We start from the raw sequence: 20,775 nt of genomic DNA, 5'->3' as shown, positions 1-20,775 counted from the left end.
GAACTTTACATATGAATACGCCCAGAGACGGAAAAAAAAAAAAAACACACGGAAAGCAGCAGCTTTCATTTCTGCTTTGATAGCCGCAAGACCACGACAACTGAAGTGAGTACGTGTTTGAAATCAGGAATGGTGAGATAACATTGTGTTTGGTACGTTTTTCGTCTTCAAACCAAACTTGGGTCTTCGACCAACAAAGTTTAAATCCCGCCTGGCTAGCGCGCTTCCCATAATGTTTACGCAGTAGGTCAGTAGGTGGAGAGAAGGCGTCTTTTGTGGCTGTTTGAACACATTTGAACTACCTGTGGAAATGGTTGAAACTGGACAAGCTCAAAACGTTTTAGGCCCCGTTTACACTTGTATTTACCGTCGTCCACTTGTGATACAATCGACTCAAATGCATCTTAATACCAGGTGTAAACAGGGCATTTCAGAAATGTCATGGCCCTTACCATAACCACGAGCTTCAACAAACTACAAAAGCAACTCAACAAAGCTTCACCCCTTTATTCTGTGTATGCCTTTAGCTGGAATTATTTAAATGAGGAATACTGTGATGTATAATCAAAGTAATCTCAGTAACTCTTCAGTGCTTGCTCACCTTTAAATGAACACTACTTGAATTAGTGGCCCAGATCTTGCTATTTAACTAGTTTAAACAGGAACACCCCAGTGAAGATTCCTTGTAATCTAGTGTTAGCCAGATAACAACCTAAAGCCTACAATGGGTTTAAAGTGCAATTTTACAGTTAAGATATTTTCATTGCACATCTAAGTCATTTTAGATAAGGGAAGCAGTATAAATGTGTTTCCTTATACAATATACTGTAAAATAACATAATGCACTTGGCCCAGCCGATGATACTACACACACACACACACACACACACACTTGCAATTGTGAAGTTTTGCTATTTTCCATAGGTGGCCGTAAAACTTACAGCGATGACTTTGGCGGTGAAGCCCACGTAGTCTTGCCAAGCCACGCACAGCACATAAGGCAGGTAGAGGGTAAAGTAGATAATGCCCCCACAGGCTGCTGCCAGGTTGGCACGTGCAAACGCTGTACTGATCAGGAAACACTGCATGATGGTTACAACAGCAAATGACCCAAGGAAGAGAAAGACTACGCCGGGGTCACTATAGGGCAGGAGATTTCCCATCTGAAAAGGTAAAAGAAATCAGGTTTTGTATCTCTGGACTTTAAAATGAATGTTTGTCATTAGCTATTTTTATGAACATTTCCTTAAGAATGTTAATTTATTATTATTAAAGATAATACAAGAAAAAGAAAAATATTCAGATCAAATAATACAAAATGAATGACAGAAATAAAATGTAATAGTAAAATTGTCTAGTTTGAGCACTCTTAATATATAAGATCCTGAGACAGAAATGTGAGGCAAATTCAAGCTCAGAGGGAACGTGGCCCTTAGTTTTTTAAGCCAAGTTGATTTTGAATGCAACACCACCCAAAAAAATTTAATGCCCTCTAAGGTTACACTTTATTTCGATGGTTCACTTTAAACATTCTATTAACTATAAGTAACCTTGCAACTACATGTCAACTAGCTCTCATTAGAGTATTATTAGACTGTAGTAGACTGGTCTCACGCTGCTCTCGCGCCAACACAACACGCCTGCATCGTGGTGCTCTCGTGAACGCGGGTTGGAGATTATTATTTTGTATATAAAGTGGTCAACTGTGTTTTTTTTTTTTTTTTTTGCGCAAACAAAGCACTCGTGTCGCTTCATAAAATTGAGGTTAAACTACTGGAGTCACATGGATTATTTTCATGATGTCTTTATTACCTTTCTGGGGCTTGAAAGTGTCAGTTGCGTAGGCTGTCATTGGAGGGACAGAAAGCTCTCAGATTTCATTAAAAAGATCTTCATTTGTGTTCCGAAGAGGAACGAAAGTCTTACGGGTTTGGAACGACATGAGGGTGAATAACTAACTGATGACACAATTTTCATTTTTGGATGAATTAACCCTTAAAGGTGCTCTAAGTGATGTCACGCGTTTTTAGGCCAAAACATTTTTTGTCACATACAGCAAACATCTCCTCACTATCCGCTAGCTGCCTGTCCCCTGAACACACTGTAAAAAAACGCGGTCTCTGTAGTCGCCACAAGCTCCGAAAACAGCAACAAAAACAAACTGGTACAGCCTGGACCACATAACATAATAAACATGGTCCAGCCAATAACCGACAAGAATGATTTTAAATGCGCGTTCATGACTGTTTCAGGAAGCATGGAGGGGAGGGGGAGGAGGAGGAGGAGGAGGGAGGGTCTAGCTAGCCTCTGTTTTGTTTGACAACACTTTGAACGTCAACAGGAAGTTACTCCACCCAGGATCACTTAAAGCATCTTTAAGTACACAGTCTACTAATACTATAATGTATTTACTATATAGTTAGTTGGCATGTAGTTGCAATGTTACTAGATAGTATGGTTAGTTAGTTAGTAGAATGTCTAAAGTTGCCCATCGAAATTAGGTGTAACCTTAGAGGTTTTTGCATTCAAAATCAAGTTCCCTCTCAGTTTGAATTTGCCTCACAGTGTACCATCAAAATAAAGTGGTACCTAATCTAAATAATCTTTGATAATTAAATTGATAGTTTTTTGTAGGGGGAAAGTGTGCTCCTCAGAAAGTAAATAAGATCTGCTAATGTCTTTTCAGTACCTTGAGTAGAAGAACCAGCAGGCCTGCACTGATGAGAAGAGGAATGAGGCTGCTAATGAACCAGCTGAACCACAGGATTCCATTGTCTAGTCCCATAATCCTCATGGTCTCCTTGAGTCGGGCCTCCTTCTCGTAGACAACACCTTTGATGATGATGGCCACCGAATACATCCAGGCCAAAGTCATGAAGAGAGGCATGGAGCGGCTCATAATGCGAAGGAAACTATGAGAAAAGAGAAGAATTTTCAATCATTCTGTTACATAATATACTGAAAGACTATCATAAAGCAGTCTGAACAAGCATGCTATTTTTTCTGCAGAGGAAGTAGTTTAAAGATGATCCTTGATAATTTGTCATCTCTGTAATTTTAGGTTTAATGCAAGTCTAGGTTTATGTGCAGTGCAGTGCAATACTTACATATCATCTACATAACATGGATAAGGCATCTGTTGGATATAAACACCAGTCTTCTCTTTGGTCCCAGTAACTGCTCTGATGATGCTGTGTTCAATTACATCCTGAAGGTAAGTAAATCCTCCCCAAATATACCGCAAATCCTCAAAGGGATCAGCCCTGGGACCAGGATCCCAATACCTGCCAACAAAAAACACAATAAGCATCTGATTTCATAGCAAGCATACTCATTAAATAGGAATTTCCATTACTGGACAATTGAGAAAAGCAAACTTACCCATCTTTAATCTTGTTTGTGCGCTCCACGTTGTCGATGTCCATGCGGATCTTGTAATTGACGTGTTGTGGAAGTTCTGAGCTGTTGGGCTGCACGTCCAGGAACACAATTCCCGCCCAGAACTTTCTGTTATCTAGGAGACTCATGGACTCATTCACCAGTTTCTCCTCTGTGCTCACAGGTTCAAGTTTATCCAGGTTTACACACTGTAAAAAAAAAATCATCATTCAGTCTCAATGTGACTTTATCTGTCTAGTGATATTCAATTTATTTTATTTGACCGTATTAGACTGTAAACATGCTACAGTGTGCGGTTTAATCAATAACTTTTATAACTGATCTAAAATAATCTACCGGTATTTGACCTGCAATAATCTTTGTCTGGTTCTTGTATTACTGTAAAAGGGAACTTTTGACCCATTAAAAATGGTGACGGCTTAAGAACTCTTTAGCCTAAATAAAAGTTGATTTTCACTTCCTTTTTATCTTTCAGATCTCCTTTTGTCAAACCAACGGACATCATATTGCTGAAATAGACATTAAAACCCCAAATCCCACAAAATTCATCCAAGCAAGTTTCACACATGCCTTTCTCCCAAAAAACCTGAAATCCAGCTGGTTGTGGCATGCGTGTCCTATGTAACTGATGAATGGTTGTTGACATGTTTTATGTGAAAGAATGTATGTGGGAGACAGATGAATTATGAGATAGAAAGGATGTGTGTGGGAGGAGGAAAGAAAGGAAAAGGTAGTATGAAAGAGAGCTGTCCAGACCTCCATGAAACGGGATATGCTCATAATTGCCTGGTCCGTCTCATTGAAGACATCCCGCCACGTAAATGCCGTTCCATGGGGACGTGTGTCCTCGGAGTGCTTAGACAAGAAGCTGATAACATCTTCCACCTTCCACTGAGTCCCAGCCAACTGGGCACTAAAGAAACTAGCAGTGGCATTGTTTCGAAGAAGCGTCTGTGTTTGGAAGAACAAACAGATTGAAGTTGAAATTAGCTTGAATATCAGTAATATTGACAAGTTCCAATCCTGCACTGCAACAATCAGCCACATATAGACAGTAATGACAGTAAGGCATAACATACCCGCATCAGATCCATTTCTTCACTGTTTTCCATGAAGTTCCAAAACTTTGGTCTGGCTTCTTCCCACATTCCTCCTAAATCTCGTAGAATTCCAAGCTCCTGAAAAGTCTTATTGACCTAGGAAAGAACAATGAAGTTGCTCCAACTGTTCTGTCGATTCATTGCATGCATCATGCACATATGTTTTTTTTTTTTTTTTTGGTTACCTCATGAATGATCTTCTGTGTTGCAGGGTTATGTGGTGTGTAGAGGATCTTTCCCATCAGAAGAGGTTTCAGTGCTCTCCAGATCATCCGAGAGATGGGACTGGCTTCCATGTTCTTCATCAGGTTGTTACAGTATGGAGCTAGAAACACAATACACAATATAAGATGAAAATCATAAACTTAAAAAAATCTAAACAAAAATTAGAAATGTAGCCTAAAAATTGCTAAAACTAAACTAGCATAAAAAAAGCTAAAACGAAATAGAAATTTAAAATAAAAACTAATAAAAATGACATAACAAAATTACTAAAACTACAATTAAAATGAAAACTGAAGATATAAAAATAAAAGCCAATTAAAAGTATTAATAAATACTATAAATTTATATAAATAATACTAAGAAAGAAACACAGGAGTAGGTTTGACGCACTGGTGGTATTGTCGTAGACTGAAACCGGTTCATCATCGCTGTCATTGTGGCTTCCAAACAGCGCCTGGAAATTGCTGTCTTCATACCAGTTGAGGGATTTGATCTTTAGGCCACCGCCTTCTGGGTGACCACACACAATACGGGACACAGCCTGGTACATCAGACTCGGTGAGCCGGTGGCGTTTTTGGTCAGAAACAGGATCTCGTTTCGCAGATCACTCCAGCTCCTCATACTGGCCAACTGAAAGAATGACAGAGGTTACCATTTTAATCAGAGTCAAGAAGGCTGATTGATATGTAATCACACAAGAATTTGACTTAGTTTAAATAGTTTGTTACACAGGTGTGTCATTTCCTTTATCAAGTTTGTGTCTTTAAACAACTAGTTGACCCAAAAATTCTGTCATCATTTACTCACATGTTGTTCCTAACCCATTTGGTTTTATTTAAAGGTGCTAAAGAGGATGTTTTGTTTTATACATTTTTGCAATATTACTTGAAACTGTCTTTACTAACTGATAAAAGACTATTTATTAGGTGCACTGAAAGGAATAATATTAATATACATCATCTGAGCACGAGGTAGGTACGATCATCGCGTAAACGATTGGCCCTCTGGCTTGTCAATCACTGCCATGACGTTCCTTGTGAGAGACGAGCGCGGTTGCGCGCTCCAGTAACTTTCCACACTCCATAGGCGCCGCATGCAATGTTTTTGTCCGGAGACAGGAGTAACAACTGCAGATTATGAGTTACCTGCGGTGAGTCCGACATAATGAATCCACTAACACGACAGAGCAAATGCCGGTGGTAAACACTCGTGTTCCAATACGAGTGTTTACGAGTTTTGGGAGGCGTTGCTTCGAAGGAGGGGGGTTGTTCTTACGCATGCGCTCATTTCAAAAACTCAGTAACAGTCTTTGGTTTCTCAGTCGACGAAAAGATCCTCTTTAGCACCTTTAAGAGCAAATGGAGTCATGTTGAAGAATGACTAGTCACTCTATCCCATGCAGTTTCAAGCATCAAAAAGCACTATAAAATGAGTTAATTCAACACAATATCCAACTCTTCACATATGATAACAACTGAAGCAATTGGTGTATGTTAATGATTGTGAATGACACTTGAGAATTGGTTCAATCCGATTCATGACTTAATCATTCAGACTCTTTTTTTTTTGTGTGTGTGTGATTTGAATCAAATAATTAACTGAAAAGATCCAATTCAAAAGAGTGATTCGGTCAAAAATCCATGAAATCCTTGGAACATAGTGCAAACTTTGTTTGAACTGCTATCATGATACATGCTTTTGTGTCCTTTTTGGAGCATGAAAGCTCTAGTTTCTAGTCATTGTAATTGAAAAGAACCTAAAAGAGTGACTCCTTTTGTGTTTCCTGGACGTAAGTCATAAGGGTTTGGAACAACATGAGTGTGAGTAAAGAATAAAAGATTTTTAATTTTTAGGAGAACTATCCCTTTGACAGTACATCTGAGAGAAATTTGACAAGCATTAAAGGGATAATGTTAGTTTTTCATTATTCACTCTATTTGCCAAATCCTTGACAGCCACTGTCATTGTCTAACTTATGTTTGGATGTTTTAACCAACAATCCTCAATCCAGAGAGCAGATGCCCTAAGGGCCTGTCAAATTGAACACAACTAACATTAGACAAATAAACCCTCCCATGAAAAGCTGGTTCTGCTTTTTTAACACACAAAGGATTGTCAAACATAATATAGAAGTCTAACATAAATGCATTTCTAAGCTGGGAGGTTAAATTTTGGAGGGTGGCTGACAAGTAAAGAAATGTTATTCTGTGCTGGTCACGACATTTCACGATAAGGCAAACCCAAGAGGAAACTTTTATTTATATTATAAGACTTACAAAAAAGTCTCCAGTGTGTCCCCATTTAATCTCCTTGCTGACTAAGAGAAGCAATTGAGATTTTAAAGAAATCTCATTTGTAATTTTTCTTTCACACCTGACTATGTTCGGCTAAGCACCCTACACTTATGTATACTGTGCACATAATGCATATATTTAAGCAGTATGCAGTATATACTGCATAATATGCAGTAAGCAGTAGGATAATTTCAAACACGTCCACTGAGTAGAGAATTGATTCTCCCGGTCATTAATTTTAAAGCAGGTGTGGTGCTTAGCATACAACTTTGCCGGATGAAACCACGTGAGCCTTACGGATCTGACTCAGCAAGCATACAAGTCACACTGCTGCTAATTTGGTGTAAAAGTGAAAAGAGAATGAAGTGCAACAGATGTCCTACAGCAAAAGCAAAACACTCTCACCATGTTTTGCTTTTGCTGGGGGCGGGGGCGGGGGGAAGGAATAATGTCCCCTCATGTCCATTCTAAAACAAAAACAAAGCTGTACAGAGAAAACTGCACACAAGTTACACTGCAAAAAAATCATTTTAAATCAATATATAATTTGAAACTAATTAATTATAATATATTTAAATTAATTATAATGTATAAAACTTTATTTTTTGTCTTCTTATGTAATGTTTTTGAACATTAATCTTTACAGTGAGTGAGCTATGCCAAATCAGCATTCGTCCAGTCTCATATCAATACAGTAAAAGGTTATTGGAATTCACCATCCGTCTCAAACATTAAGGAGGCTAGATTACAATGGGCTAGAGTTTAATGCTCCATTCAGTGAGACTTGTAGCCAAAGGTTTGCCTTTCAGTTGAGCAGAAAACAGAGAGGCTTTTGTCCAGGCAAACAGGTCATGAAAGCCCATCTCTCTGTGTAAAGCAAACGTCTTTATTGCAGTCTTTAGATACTGACTGCTGAGTAGATTGTGTGACTCTCTCTCTCTCTCTCTCTCTCTCTCTCTCTCTCTCTCTCTGGATGCTTGTTCAGCTGTGCTTGGTTGTTTATCTGTCCAACTGGGAGCTGAAACAACTTTCTCTTCCTCCCACTGTGCACCACTACAGCTGGCAAACGAGACACTACCGAACTCATCGACACATGCAGGCCCAATGTGACACCTTTACTCCTGCGTCACAGGCCCAGCAGTTGTCCTCGCCATTAAATGTCACTTTCTCTCTCATGGGATGGTTTAGAGCCTTACTGGATTAGGTTTGTTTGAATTATGATGAACAACTCTCAGTTGTTTTTTTACCTTGTCTGTAGTGATAATAGGCTCAAAAGCTTTAATGCATAATAAATGATATGAGGTCTACCTCCACAGCCAGTGATCCAAGGCTCTCCAGAAGGTTGTCTGTGGCTTTGGCAACTTGACGGACATCAGTGGCATTAGTCCTTATTTCTGACTGTAAAAGGCAGAGAAAAAAAAAAAAAAAAAATAATATATATATATATATATATATAAAATGTATCTTGTCTAATGTGAAACAATACATAAAAACAATACATTTTTAAATTTACATTATATAAATACATACATTACATTATACACATTTATAAAAATGTACATTTTTAAACTTACTTAATATAAAGTGGAATATATATATATATATATATATATATATATATATATATATATATATACAGTGCTCAGCGTAAATGAGTACCCCCTTTGAAAAATAACATTTTAAACAATATCTCAATGAACACAAAAACAACTTCCAAAACTTTGATAAGACTAAGTTTAATATAAGATCTGTTTAACTTATAACATGAAAGTAAGGTTAATAATATAACTTAGATTACACATTTTTCAGTTTTACTCAAATTAGGGTGATGCAAAAATGAGTACACCCCACAACAAAAACTACTACATCTTGTACTTTGTATGGCCTCCATGAGTTTTAATGACAGCACCAAGTCTTCTAGGCATGGAATGAACAAGGTGGCGACATTTTGCAACATCTATCTTTTTCCATTCTTCAAGAATGACCTCTTTTAGATACTGGATGCTGGATGGAGAGTGATGCTCAACTTGTCTCTTCAGAATTCCCTATAGGTGTACGATTGGGTTCAGATCAGGAGCCAATGAATCACTTTCACCCTGTTCTTCTTCAGAAATCCAACAGTGGCCTTAGATGTGTGTTTAGGATCATTGTTATGTTGGAAAAGTGCACGACGACCAAGGGCAAGGAGTGATGGTAGCATTTTCTCTTTCAGTATAGAGCAGTACATCCCAGTACAGCTCCCCGACACCAGCAGCACTCATGCAGCCTCACATTAGGACACTGCCACCACCATGTTTCACTGTAGGCACCATGCATTTTTCTTTGTATTCCTCACCTTTGTGACGCCATATAGTTTTGAAGCCATCAGTTCCAAAAACATTTATCTTGGTCTCATCACTCCAGAGTATAGAGTCCCAGTAGTCTTCATCTTTGTCAGTATGGGCCCTGGCATACTCTAGGCGGGCTTTTTTGTGCCTGGACTTAAGGAGAGGCTTCTTTCATTGACGGCGCCCATGCATGCCATTCCTCTGCAGTGTACGCTGTATTGTGTCTCGGGAAATAGTCACCCCAGTTTGGCTTTCTATTTCTTTAGATAACTGCAGTGAACTTGCATGCCGATTTTCTTCGACCCTTCTCATCAGAAGACGCTCCTGTCAAGGTGTTAACTTCTATGGACGAACTGGATGTCTCTATGAGAAGGTTGCAGTTCAATCTTTTTAAAATTTCTGTACAACTTTTGCTACAGTATTCTGACTGCTAAGAAAAGCTTTGCTGATCTTTTTGTACTCTTCACCTTTCTGGTGTAAAGAAATTATTTTCTTTCTCAGGTCTTGTGACATTTCTCTTCCATGTGGTGCCATTGCTGACAGCATGAAATGGGAAGGGGTTTTAACACCCTTTTATAGTCAACTGTCTGCTGGACACCTGTGTAACGAATAATTAGACTCACCTGTGGTTGAATTCTTGCTAAATTAGACATTTGTAGTCTAAAATTTAGCTTTGCTCCAGAGACTTTCAGTGGGGTGTACTCATTTTTGCATCACCCTAATTTGAGTAAAACTGAAAATTTTGTTCTCCAAGTTATATTATTAACCTTACTTTCATGTTATAAGTTAAACAGATGTTATATAAAACTTAGCCTTGTCAACATTTTGGAAATTGTTTTGTGTTCATTGAGATATTGTTTAAAATGTTACTTTTCAAAGGGGGTGTACTCATTTACGCTGAGCACTGTGTGTGTGTGTATATATATATATATATATATATATATATATATATATATATATATATATATATATATATATATATTTATCTTTGTGTTCTTGCATTATGTACATTAGCATTACATTAGACAACTATGTAAATGAAATATTATATATAAACCTAAAGAAAAAGGTCATACACAATACTGTAAATTACCTCAGTTCAGTGTCAGTCAGTTTATATCAGTGTTAAATATATTTTAAGTACTTTATTAAATTTCTATGGAATATGATATCATGATAGTGCTGACTCATTCTTGGGGCATCTAATTTGCATGACTGTAAATGATTGAAGAACCATAAATGTTACGCAAGATCACATTCATTCCATGAATTCTATATGCCAACAATCAGCAAAATCAAACTAAGATAACCCATTTATCCAGCAATCCACTGCACTTCACTTCCCAAGAATGCTAACGGTGAGTCAATATCATCTTCCATTGACCAGCGTGATCTATGAATCAACCTGACATTGTCACATTTCTTTGAAATGTTCAATGGAAGAAGCAAAACAGAAGAACTGAAGCTATCATTACGTGTTGTAACTTCCAGCCGTGCCTTCAGGCCATATATTAAGGTAGGTGTGTATGGCAACAGGCAACAACATGCATCCTCCCACGCTCTTCATATCCAGCTAACTCTTTCTTTCTTTTTCCTTTCTCTTTTTAGCTGGTTGTTGAGTTGTTTGTGTCTTAGCACAATGCATGCCAATGATTAAGTCACCTGGTTTTGTTTTAACACCGCTATCAACAGCAGCGGAGGAGGGGAGGACACTATTGGGCCAGTTTGGAAGATAAGATGATGACCTCTGTCACCCTCAGACACACAGTGGGGGGACTTTATCAAGCAACAGTTTAATTTACACCCTTTGCTGACAATAAAGCAATACCATCTGGACTCATACAGTGCTCTAGACTGGTCATTTTCGGTAAAACCACTTTTGTCCTCTGGTACACAAAACAAATGATGTCTAATCTGGACACCCTTCTTACATTAACATGGTTCAGTGATGGTGTCAGATGGGTAGAGTGTAAAAATTTGAAAATTATATTTTGCATAAAGACAATGTAGTCTATTTTAGGGTCTTTTGCATTATGACATGTTGATCATTCAAAAATCAAAAAGCATTCAGAGATTTTTGTAATTACTCTCTATGATGACTGTCATTACTTTAAAACTATTATTTTAATATTTTTGCATTAATTTTTGCACTATAAGCATTATTACCATAAGCATTTTACAGCATCTATTTATCTTTGTTAATGTTATTTAATAAAAATACAATTCATTAACTAATGTTAACAGATACAGCCTTTAATTAAAAAAAAATGTACTGTATTAATAAATGTTGAAATGAACTAATATTAACAAATGCTGTAGAAGTATTGTTCATTGTCTGTTAATGTTTACTAGTGTAATTAAGCAATGTTAAAAACATTATTTTAAACCTTATTTTAAAGTTTTACCAATAAGTTTTATTAGATTGATATGTTTATTATATACAGTGGTACTGTTTGATTACCATATTCATATTCCATAGAAATTTAATAAATACTTTATAGAATACAATGATTATATCATGGTTCTTCTTCCATTACATATTTTAAGATAATGCATGATTTTTGTAAACACATATATCAAATCTGTTCATTTTGATTCAGTGTTTCTTACCCTAATAGGTTTGAGGAAATCCAGGTTGGACTTGAAGTGTCTCTCAGCCTGGTCTAGCCAGCTTTTTGGAGACGTGCAGATGATGTCCTGGGTGAATTCCGCCACCACTTTGTCTGGGATGGTCACAAAGTCCTCAAGTGTGGTGGAGCTGCACATATCTCTCAGATGGACGCCGAAACCTTTGATCAGTACCTAAAACATGAGGAGCATCAGTGATAACTGCTAAGGGTGAGGGCAGATAAGAAGGTGTTCATGTGATCTGTTAGGGGTTTTGGAGACAGACGGGACAGAGCTGTTCATATAACCTATGGGTTTGTTATCAGGAGAGGGACATTATAATGTACTTAGACTTGATGCCTTGAATACACATTCTGAGGGTACATTAGGGTAAAACTATGCTGCCTATGGTCATTTGTGAGGACTGTAGATTGTGACATGCCCTGAGGGCTTTTCAAACAGCTAACAGCTGTTGATTTACAAACAAAATTTGAGATGCATGCTGGTTTCCTCTCTTTAACTGATTCCCAGGGGCAGTTAAGCAGCATGCATGGGGTAAACTATCAAAACCGACCTAGAAAAAATGACCATGCCCTATGTATTGTATGCAATGTAAATACTGCACAGCAGATGTGAGGTTTGGGTCTTTTTTTAGCTTGAACACATAAGAAATGGGAGAACTTCAATAGTCATGGTCACATTTATGCTTTTTTTCCCCTTCAAAGTAATGCTCACCTTTTCAAGATTCACATCAGCTTCCAGAATATTCTTCACAAAATTCTGGGAAAATGAGGCATTTTGCTGGAGGAACGTTGAGAGAGTCTCGTTTTCACGCAGGAAGTCCTTCAGCTTGAAACCTAAGAACAAATACACCACTTTAGAGTGTGCATGTTAAGGAATGTTTTACAAAACCAACATACAATGGATGTAGTTACAGGTTTTCAGCAATTTGAGCGGACTTTCAATTTCAGCAGATACGCCTCCCCCCATTTTAGGATTATTTTTTTGGAAATGCACCCCACTTTCCATCAGTTAGCATTTACATCACATTCTTACAAAACCTCAAACTTTTGTTCTCAGTACATGTGTTCACTTGCTGAAATTTAGCGCTGTTCATTCAGGTGTGGGGCCTTTGAGAGTGTTAACTACACACTCGTGTGCTCTCCTTAAATTTCATTCCTCTTTCAAAGTTCAAGTGCATGTCTGAGCAGGCCAGCTAGTACCGTTCACTTGGGCGTGGAAAGAAACGTTGACTGATTCATTGCGTGATACCACAAACAACACGCAGGGAGTCTAGTTGCCTAATTTTTTAGGCATTACACTTCTGTTCAAAAGTTTAGATGTTTTTTTAAAGAAATGAATACTTGTATTCAGAAAGGATTCATCAATTTCTGAAGGATCATGTGACACTGAAGACTGGAGTAATGGCTGCTGAAAATTCAGCTTTGCATCACAGGAATAAATTACTTGAAGTAATATATAAATAATTCTAGGTGGTCAAGTCTGTACATTTGGGGATCACAAACATATCTCCATGTTGCTAAACAGTAGACGCCCCCTCCTCCAATCCATACGCCAATCAAAACTGATGTGTTTGGGAAAGTGTAGCCATTCACACCTAGCTAACAACTACCTGCCATAACCCTCACCCAGAGCAGCCCAACTGTCTCCATGTCTTCCTTCTGTGCTGTTCATGGAAACAAAGGCTGGAAGTGTGTCCATCGCTAGGGAGGGGCGAAACCCCCAGGAGGTGACAGATTCCTGAACTATTCATTTGCTTCCCCACTAATCATTCTTTTGAAAAGAGGGTTAAGGAGGTAGAAATAGGGGAGTGCAATGGTATCTGAAAAGACATGTGCAAGGACCTTCTGTAAAGTCATGGCCAATTACATCTGTAAGGTCTTTTTAGATAGGACAGGTATATGCAAGCTCAAAATGAGAAGGTCTTAAAGAGTCTAAATGAGGTGAAATCAGCATAAATTACATGTTGAAATCAGGATGCTTGGTATATGTAATGCAGAGGTTTCCAAAACCTTAATCTAATTCACAGTTGTAACTTATGTCTGAAATTTACAGTACCGTTCAAAAATTTCATGTTGTTAAGACCTTTTTTCTGTTTTTTAAAAGAAGCCTCTAATGTTCACCAAGGCTGCATTTAATTGATCAAAAATACGGTAAAAACTGTAATATTGTGAACTATTATTACAATTTAAAATAACTGTTTTCTATTTTAATATATTTTAAAATGTAATTCATTCCTGTGATATCAAAGCTGAATTTTCAGCATCATCACTCCAGTATTCAGTGTCACATGATCCTTCAGAAATCATTCTAATATGCTGAATCGCTGCTCGAGAAACTCTTCTTCTTATTATTATTATCAATTTTGAAAACAGTTGTGCTGCTTAATGTTTTTTTTTTTTAAATCATGATATTTTTTTCAGGATTATTTGATGAACAGAACATTCAAACGAACAGCACTGAACAACAGTAGAAATCTTTTGTAACATTATAAACGTCTTTACTGTCACTTTTGAACCATTTAATACATCCTTGCTGAATAAAAGTATTCATTTGTTGCAAAAAAAATCATACTGACCTGTTTTTTGGTTTGGTTATTTTTTTGCAGGTAGTGTGCAAACCGTTTAAGTGCCATCAGAACAGGTAGGAGAATATACAAGTCATACGCTCAACTAAACCCTCAATTAGCCAAAAGGAACACCATTACATTATTAATTTGTCCATTACAACGATTAGAATAATTTTTTAAGCCTGAATGTTTTTAATGAATATTGTAACCCATTATAAAGCTAATGTAAAGCAGCTATTTAAAGCTCTTTGTGAATCCAGTGTATCATAGCAAATGATCTAGGTGTGAATGGGTTTAAGCGGTATCTATAACCTAAACCCAACGAACTCGACTCTTTCATGTCTTTTACAATTAGTTGTAATCAAAAGACGAGAAAAAAGACAGAAATGAATGAGATCGCAGCATGCGGATGCCACGATAAGCCCCACAATGACTGGATGGTGAGTTCAAAGCATTCCTATTGTCATGCACGACAGCCTGAGACACAATAATGAAGTTTTAATTTGAACAGGTGGGCTGACATGACTCTTTTTCTTTAAGACTCTTCTACTTTGGGAAAACAGGAAGGTGTATCATGGTTAAATTTTAGCTCAGTTTTGGAACCATTCTCTGTTTGTCTGTATGGCTCTGAAGAGAACAACTGAATGTCATCTACCAAGTTCACCTTCTGTCACAGATCTAAAAATATCATTGTACTTCACTTTTATGTTAAATGGGCTCTACAAATTGTTACTCCAGACGTTCTCTGATGGTGTCTGTACAACCTTTCCTCCATTAGGCAGAGAAACGTGATTAAAGCTCACTTAGCGTGAGAAGAGAAGTCTGTGAACGGGAAGAGAGTTCACGCTGCTTACCCAGCTCACGCTAAGTGAATAGAGCAGGCAGTGCTAGAGGACTTCGATTTTGGGATGTGTGTGCATATTTACACCCACACTAGCCCACAAACTGACTTGCCACGGCTTGTATGAAAGGCTTGATCCTTCATTCAGCCACCCACCTCCTCCTCTCCCAGTGGAAAAATTTCACTATTCCAACAAATCCTCAAAGACTGATGGGCATCAACCTTTTACTTATATATTAACAAGGATTTACTGATAATTCGAATGAGTCACTTTATGCTAGAAGTATTTGCTATAGACATTTTAGTTCAGCCAAAAATGAAAAACCACTCATGATGTCATTGCAAACCCACAAGACTTTCTTTCTCTGGCGGAACACAAAATGAAACAAACTAAAATTTAAGTGATTTTTACTTCACTTAAAAATCTTAACATAAGCTGTAGTGCTTACATCTCATTTGGTAATTTGGATACTCAAACTTGATATATGAAAATGTTAAGTTTATAACATTAATGATGCCAAATGTCATTGGTTCTTATGGGTTTCTTAACTGATTTTCGAAGTTTGAATATAAATCAATTATGTACTTTTTTATATAATTCAATCAGTAGAGCATGGCTCTAGCAATGCTAAGGTTATGGGTTCAATTCCCAGGCAAAGCAAGAACTGATGAAAAAGAAGTACCCTGAATGCAATGTAAGTCGATTTGGAGAAAAGCGCCTGCCAAATGCATAAATGTAAATATGGCTTTAGAAGACTTGAATTACAGTGCACAATTCATATGGATCTTTATATGATGTTTTTTTTTCCTTTTAAAAGGACACTATATGCTTTCAATTTATGGAAAAGACAGCTCAGACATCTGATGTTTGGAATGACAAGAGGATGATGACAGAATTTAAATTTTCAGGTGAGCTATTTCTTTTCACTATACTGTACTCACCAGCTGTGTTATTTTGCATGATTTTTACTGCACTGATAAGCTCCTTGAATCCATCTAAGCTGTTGTCATTTTGACTGTAAAGTAAGATCTTCTTGGCATCAGAAAACAGGCGTGAGATTCTAAAAAAGAAAGCAGAATTATTTCCAAATTGTACTCAGTGTCTTATATTACATATAATAGGCCACAATGGAGCTGACAACTTACATGGAATCATTGAAGTTCCCAACGACTCCCGGAGATTCCCCAGGGGTTGGGTGTCGGAAGCACGGATTGTTGGCATTGCAGACAATGCCCTGGATCCAGGGCAGAGTGCCTGCTGAGGGCATGGCTTTGTTTGGAAAGTGACCTGTAACAAATAAAGGGAGACAAAATTAACTACCTCATTGAAGAGGGTTGAAAAGAGTTTCCACATTAAGGCCTTCTTGGGGAGCAGAAGAGAAGAAAGTGTACACGATAAAACCAGCATAATCAAGACACTGGCATAAATTGATGATATCAGAAAAAGTTGCGAAAAAGTATACTTCTGGGGGTGGGGGGAGGAGGCTTCTAGATGTGTGATATGCTATCAGATTGGCATACAATGGCATGGACATGATGTGCTGGATGAGATTTTCTTTATTTTTACTTTAGAGCTGCAGCCCATCCCCATGTAAAGCACAGATAATGGACATGTACCCTTAGACTGCCTTATCTTCCCACAGAGCTAAAAACATCAGCTAACATCTGACTCTCCATCCCTGGAAGAAGCGTACTCTACGAGGGGGCCTTATCGAGTTATTACCTAAGCGGTATATGTGACCTATGTCCACCCCCACATGCACACCAGAGGTTTACTGTTATTTCTATAATGAGTCAAATATGTAGGTCTGCTATCAGTCAACCTTAAGACTGCCAGCTGCTCCATTGCTGAGCTCAGCAAAGATAAGATAATAAAGCATGAAGTAATCAATTCAGGGAGCCATTAGTTCAATTCCATATATTTATTTTATTTTAAATAATTTATAACAGCGTTAACTGATGAAAACCAATAAAAGATATAATCTGGATCATACTTAAACTAAAATAAAAAATAAGAAGAATATATATATAAAATATTCATGCATTACAGTTTTTTACAGAATGTGCTTAATTGTCATAAAAAATGTTACAATACAAAAAAAATCTTTTATCTTTTCTTTTTTCATTTGATTTTGAGGTGAAATATTTCTTGGTATTCATTCATCTGCATAATTTGTGTGTTTACAGCTTAAGGGACTTAATATTGCTGGTTTTGAAGTCCTAAAATTGATTATCACCAACATGATGGACATTGTTCTCTGTGTCCATTTAATCACTTCAGCAAGCGAGGTTGCAACATGCCTGTACTCACATACGACATCTATTCGTCCATCACCACACAAATCCAGACTTTAGGAGAAGTGATATTAGGCTCAGTACCTCCTGCTTCCTGTCTATACCAAAGCGGCAGCACACAAACACATTTGGACGTCAACAAGATCTCATGACCAAGGCTCACAGTTCCACAAAGAAGAACAGAAAGTTCACAATCTCACAAAATCGTATTCATTACGATACTACATTTAATGTCTTTGCAAAGGCCACTATAGTCAGGCATTGTGTTTTGAATTCATGACTAGTTTACACCCTGGAAGGAGTAGCATTACTCAGGGCATGGTGACATTCCTTATATATAAAACTTTGCCAATGAGATTAGAAAGGCAATCAGGCACAATAAAAGCTCAGGTGCTATTAAACAAGACATAATAATACACTGAACAAACCAGGTAATAAATGCAATCATCACTGTCATTGTACTATATCAAATAACAGCTAATAATAAAATGTAGAACATTTGTGCTTGTTTAAATTGTGGTCATTTTGTCTATAGGGCCGTATTTAAATCCCAGCATGCTCCTGAAAGGATCACCCTAACTTTCTACACATCATCTGTGACTGACAGAAGACAAATTAGTCTAGTTATCAGTGAGAACTCATAAACACCCTGCGAGCTTGACACATCAGATAAAAGTGCGCCATAAAGAATAATGCAATTAAACAAAACGTGCATTTTCACCCCTGCGTGCACCGTGCATTTAGGTTACGCAATGCAATTAATATGCACTCGTTGAACGGCAAAGCTGCTTTCCGGGGAACACGTGGAAGCCATTTAGTTTTCCAATGCCAATTTAATGTTACAAAACAAGATAAATGCTGCATTGTGTGGACACAGCACAACCGCATCGCTTCAAAAAATGCTTTTATCTCTTTTCACAGGTTAAAAAGTACACAACTGTGGAGTATACTTACATTCATGTTGTTCGTAAGGTGGGTAATTCAACCTCACGGCGATCAGGATGAAGAAAATAAAGAGAGGCCACACAATCTCCGTCAGCAGCTGGAGCTGCACAAGTCAAACACATAAGGACAAAATAGTCAGCGTTTTTCTATGAAGTGCAGACACTAGAGAACAAATGTAACTTACAGAGCTCTCAGGAAAAAAGCTCTCAGTCTCCAATGTCTAAAGTAAGGGCTTCTTGTGAGTAATGTCATCAAGGGCAGGTTTTTATTAACAACATTTATTATTAATACATGACAGTGGATCGATCAGTCTCTCCAGATATAGCACTACAGCAGAGAGGAAACATCCATGAGGAACATGGCATGTCTACATTGATCAATGGGGAATAAAAGTCATCTAACCATTCTTTCTCCATTTAGCACCTTTGTGGGTAATGCTTTGTTATTTTAAACAATAAGGTAAGTGCATCAGTATTTGACTGCTTCAAACCAATAAACTATAGAAAGATCTGTGTTTTCCATGCAAGTCTTTAGATATAAAACGTATCAGATTCCACCATGGGTTTTTCTACATACTATGGACAACCATGTTTTAAGACATGTACCACAGTAGTACCATTAAATATTTTTATTTGGAATTTCACAAAATAAATTCCTTTGTAATTACCATATTCTTGGAAGTACCTTGTAAAAATACAAATTGCAGTACTGTTATATATAAAAATATATCAAACAGCCACACTCTTAGAAATAAAGTTTCAGTGGGGTTCTATATAGAACCCTAGGGTTCTTGACTCAATTTTCAAGAACACTTTATGCCAAAAAGGTTCTATATAAAGAAAAATGTCTGAAATTATTGCATAATACTTTCATGTTTAAAGGGTTATTTCAATTTTAACTAGAGTATGTCTACAAGCTGTTTAATAAAATTGAATTCAAAATAAAAATAAAAATAATTAAAACAAAATTAATTATTAAAATAAAATCCATAAAATGATTCCATGATGGGATCCCGTAAAAGGCTCTATATATGAAATGCCTTTAAGCTAAATAGAACCTTTTCTTCTAAGAGTACACAGTATGTTTTGTAATGGTTTAAAGAGTAAAATGAGGAGACTGAGATTTGAATTCTGTCTGTCTATATCTGCATCACTTTTAGGAGAGTCACATAAATGCGGTTTGAATCTGTTTTGGCCTGAGAATCATTATGTAGGAGCATTCTGTATTGAATTAATGCTAAAATAACCGAATGGGGGTTGTTATGGGATATAAACATCTTTCCAGAAATTAAAAGCTGATCAAATTAAATCTAAAGTGACTCAAAAAATCTGCTAATAGCAGCATGATTTTAAATGAATCATAACTGTTACAAATGTTACTTAATTTGAAAGTAAACTATATTCCTAAAAACATGCAACATGTTATGCATGAAATGATATTTGCATTTAAATAGATGTTATTCATGTTAGTAATAGCAGATTGAAAATCAATTGAGAAAACCAGAAAAGATGTATACAAAATAAATCTGTTGTTCTCACCGTTTGTCTTCTTCTATAGGTGAAGTTCTTCCACAGCAGCAGACCCAGCTGAGTGGAGATAGACATCTTCACTCGGGTCCTTCTTCACTCTCAGCTCTCAACTGCAATGACAACGGAGACACGCAGAGTGAAAAAGGCATCCAGCAGCGAACAACAGAGCAGCTCAAAAGTCCAGGACAAAGTGCAGCCCTCCTATCTGACTCTCTGCTGCTCGCTCACGTCTTCCCTTTTCATCTCTCCTCTCATGCCCCGTTTTAAGACCAGCCTTTTCTTTTTCCCATAATTCCTGGAAGTGGTGGACCTTGTAGTGTCAGAGAATCATCAAGCAAGGAATTTCACAGGCCATTAGGGTCTCTGGGGTAGGTAGGTAGCTTCACTCCTAATGGCCACGTCTGATCAAAGAGCTTCATTTAAAATGCACAGATTTGCTGGAAGTCAGGGAGAGAATCGGTGGCCTTGCTCTATGCTAATGATGTTATTCAAATGCGAAAAGGGTCTAGACATGCTTGAGTGATCTTCATCTAATGCTTGCATTGTTTTAACAGTCTATATCCTTTCAGTGATCTAATCAGCTAACCCGAAACAGAAATGATCAGGTTTGTGTCAGATGAGC

At 37.3% G+C, this 20,775-nt stretch overlaps 1 protein-coding gene and 1 long non-coding RNA gene across 2 annotated transcripts in view; one reads left to right on the top strand and one right to left on the bottom strand.

The window, feature by feature from the left end:
- Positions 1 to 20,775, bottom strand: part of abca1b (ATP-binding cassette, sub-family A (ABC1), member 1B) — a 44,543-nt gene that overhangs the window by 18,096 nt on the left and 5,672 nt on the right. Inside the window, exons 2-16 of the mRNA XM_048177071.1 lie at positions 20,163 to 20,263; positions 18,634 to 18,727; positions 16,531 to 16,672; positions 16,327 to 16,445; positions 12,689 to 12,810; positions 11,957 to 12,148; positions 8,328 to 8,417; positions 5,115 to 5,355; positions 4,685 to 4,824; positions 4,479 to 4,595; positions 4,156 to 4,350; positions 3,382 to 3,587; positions 3,108 to 3,284; positions 2,690 to 2,912; positions 942 to 1,163 (exon numbers count right to left, since the gene is read on the bottom strand). Coding sequence (XP_048033028.1) covers positions 942 to 1,163; positions 2,690 to 2,912; positions 3,108 to 3,284; positions 3,382 to 3,587; positions 4,156 to 4,350; positions 4,479 to 4,595; positions 4,685 to 4,824; positions 5,115 to 5,355; positions 8,328 to 8,417; positions 11,957 to 12,148; positions 12,689 to 12,810; positions 16,327 to 16,445; positions 16,531 to 16,672; positions 18,634 to 18,727; positions 20,163 to 20,228 — 2,346 coding nt within the window. The 5' untranslated portion in view covers positions 20,229 to 20,263. The remainder of the gene's footprint in view (positions 1 to 941; positions 1,164 to 2,689; positions 2,913 to 3,107; positions 3,285 to 3,381; positions 3,588 to 4,155; positions 4,351 to 4,478; positions 4,596 to 4,684; positions 4,825 to 5,114; positions 5,356 to 8,327; positions 8,418 to 11,956; positions 12,149 to 12,688; positions 12,811 to 16,326; positions 16,446 to 16,530; positions 16,673 to 18,633; positions 18,728 to 20,162; positions 20,264 to 20,775) is intronic.
- LOC125259443 lies at positions 10,786 to 11,186 on the top strand. The gene is made up of 2 exons (XR_007182807.1): positions 10,786 to 10,862; positions 10,955 to 11,186. It is a non-coding gene; the product is annotated as an uncharacterized LOC125259443 (long non-coding RNA).

Source organism: Megalobrama amblycephala, linkage group LG23, assembly GCF_018812025.1.
Source record: "Megalobrama amblycephala isolate DHTTF-2021 linkage group LG23, ASM1881202v1, whole genome shotgun sequence".
In the NCBI taxonomy this organism is placed as follows: Eukaryota; Metazoa; Chordata; class Actinopteri; order Cypriniformes; family Xenocyprididae; genus Megalobrama; species Megalobrama amblycephala.
The sequence above is the reverse complement of the archived record's forward strand: the minus strand, read 5'-3'. Positions and strand labels throughout refer to the sequence as shown.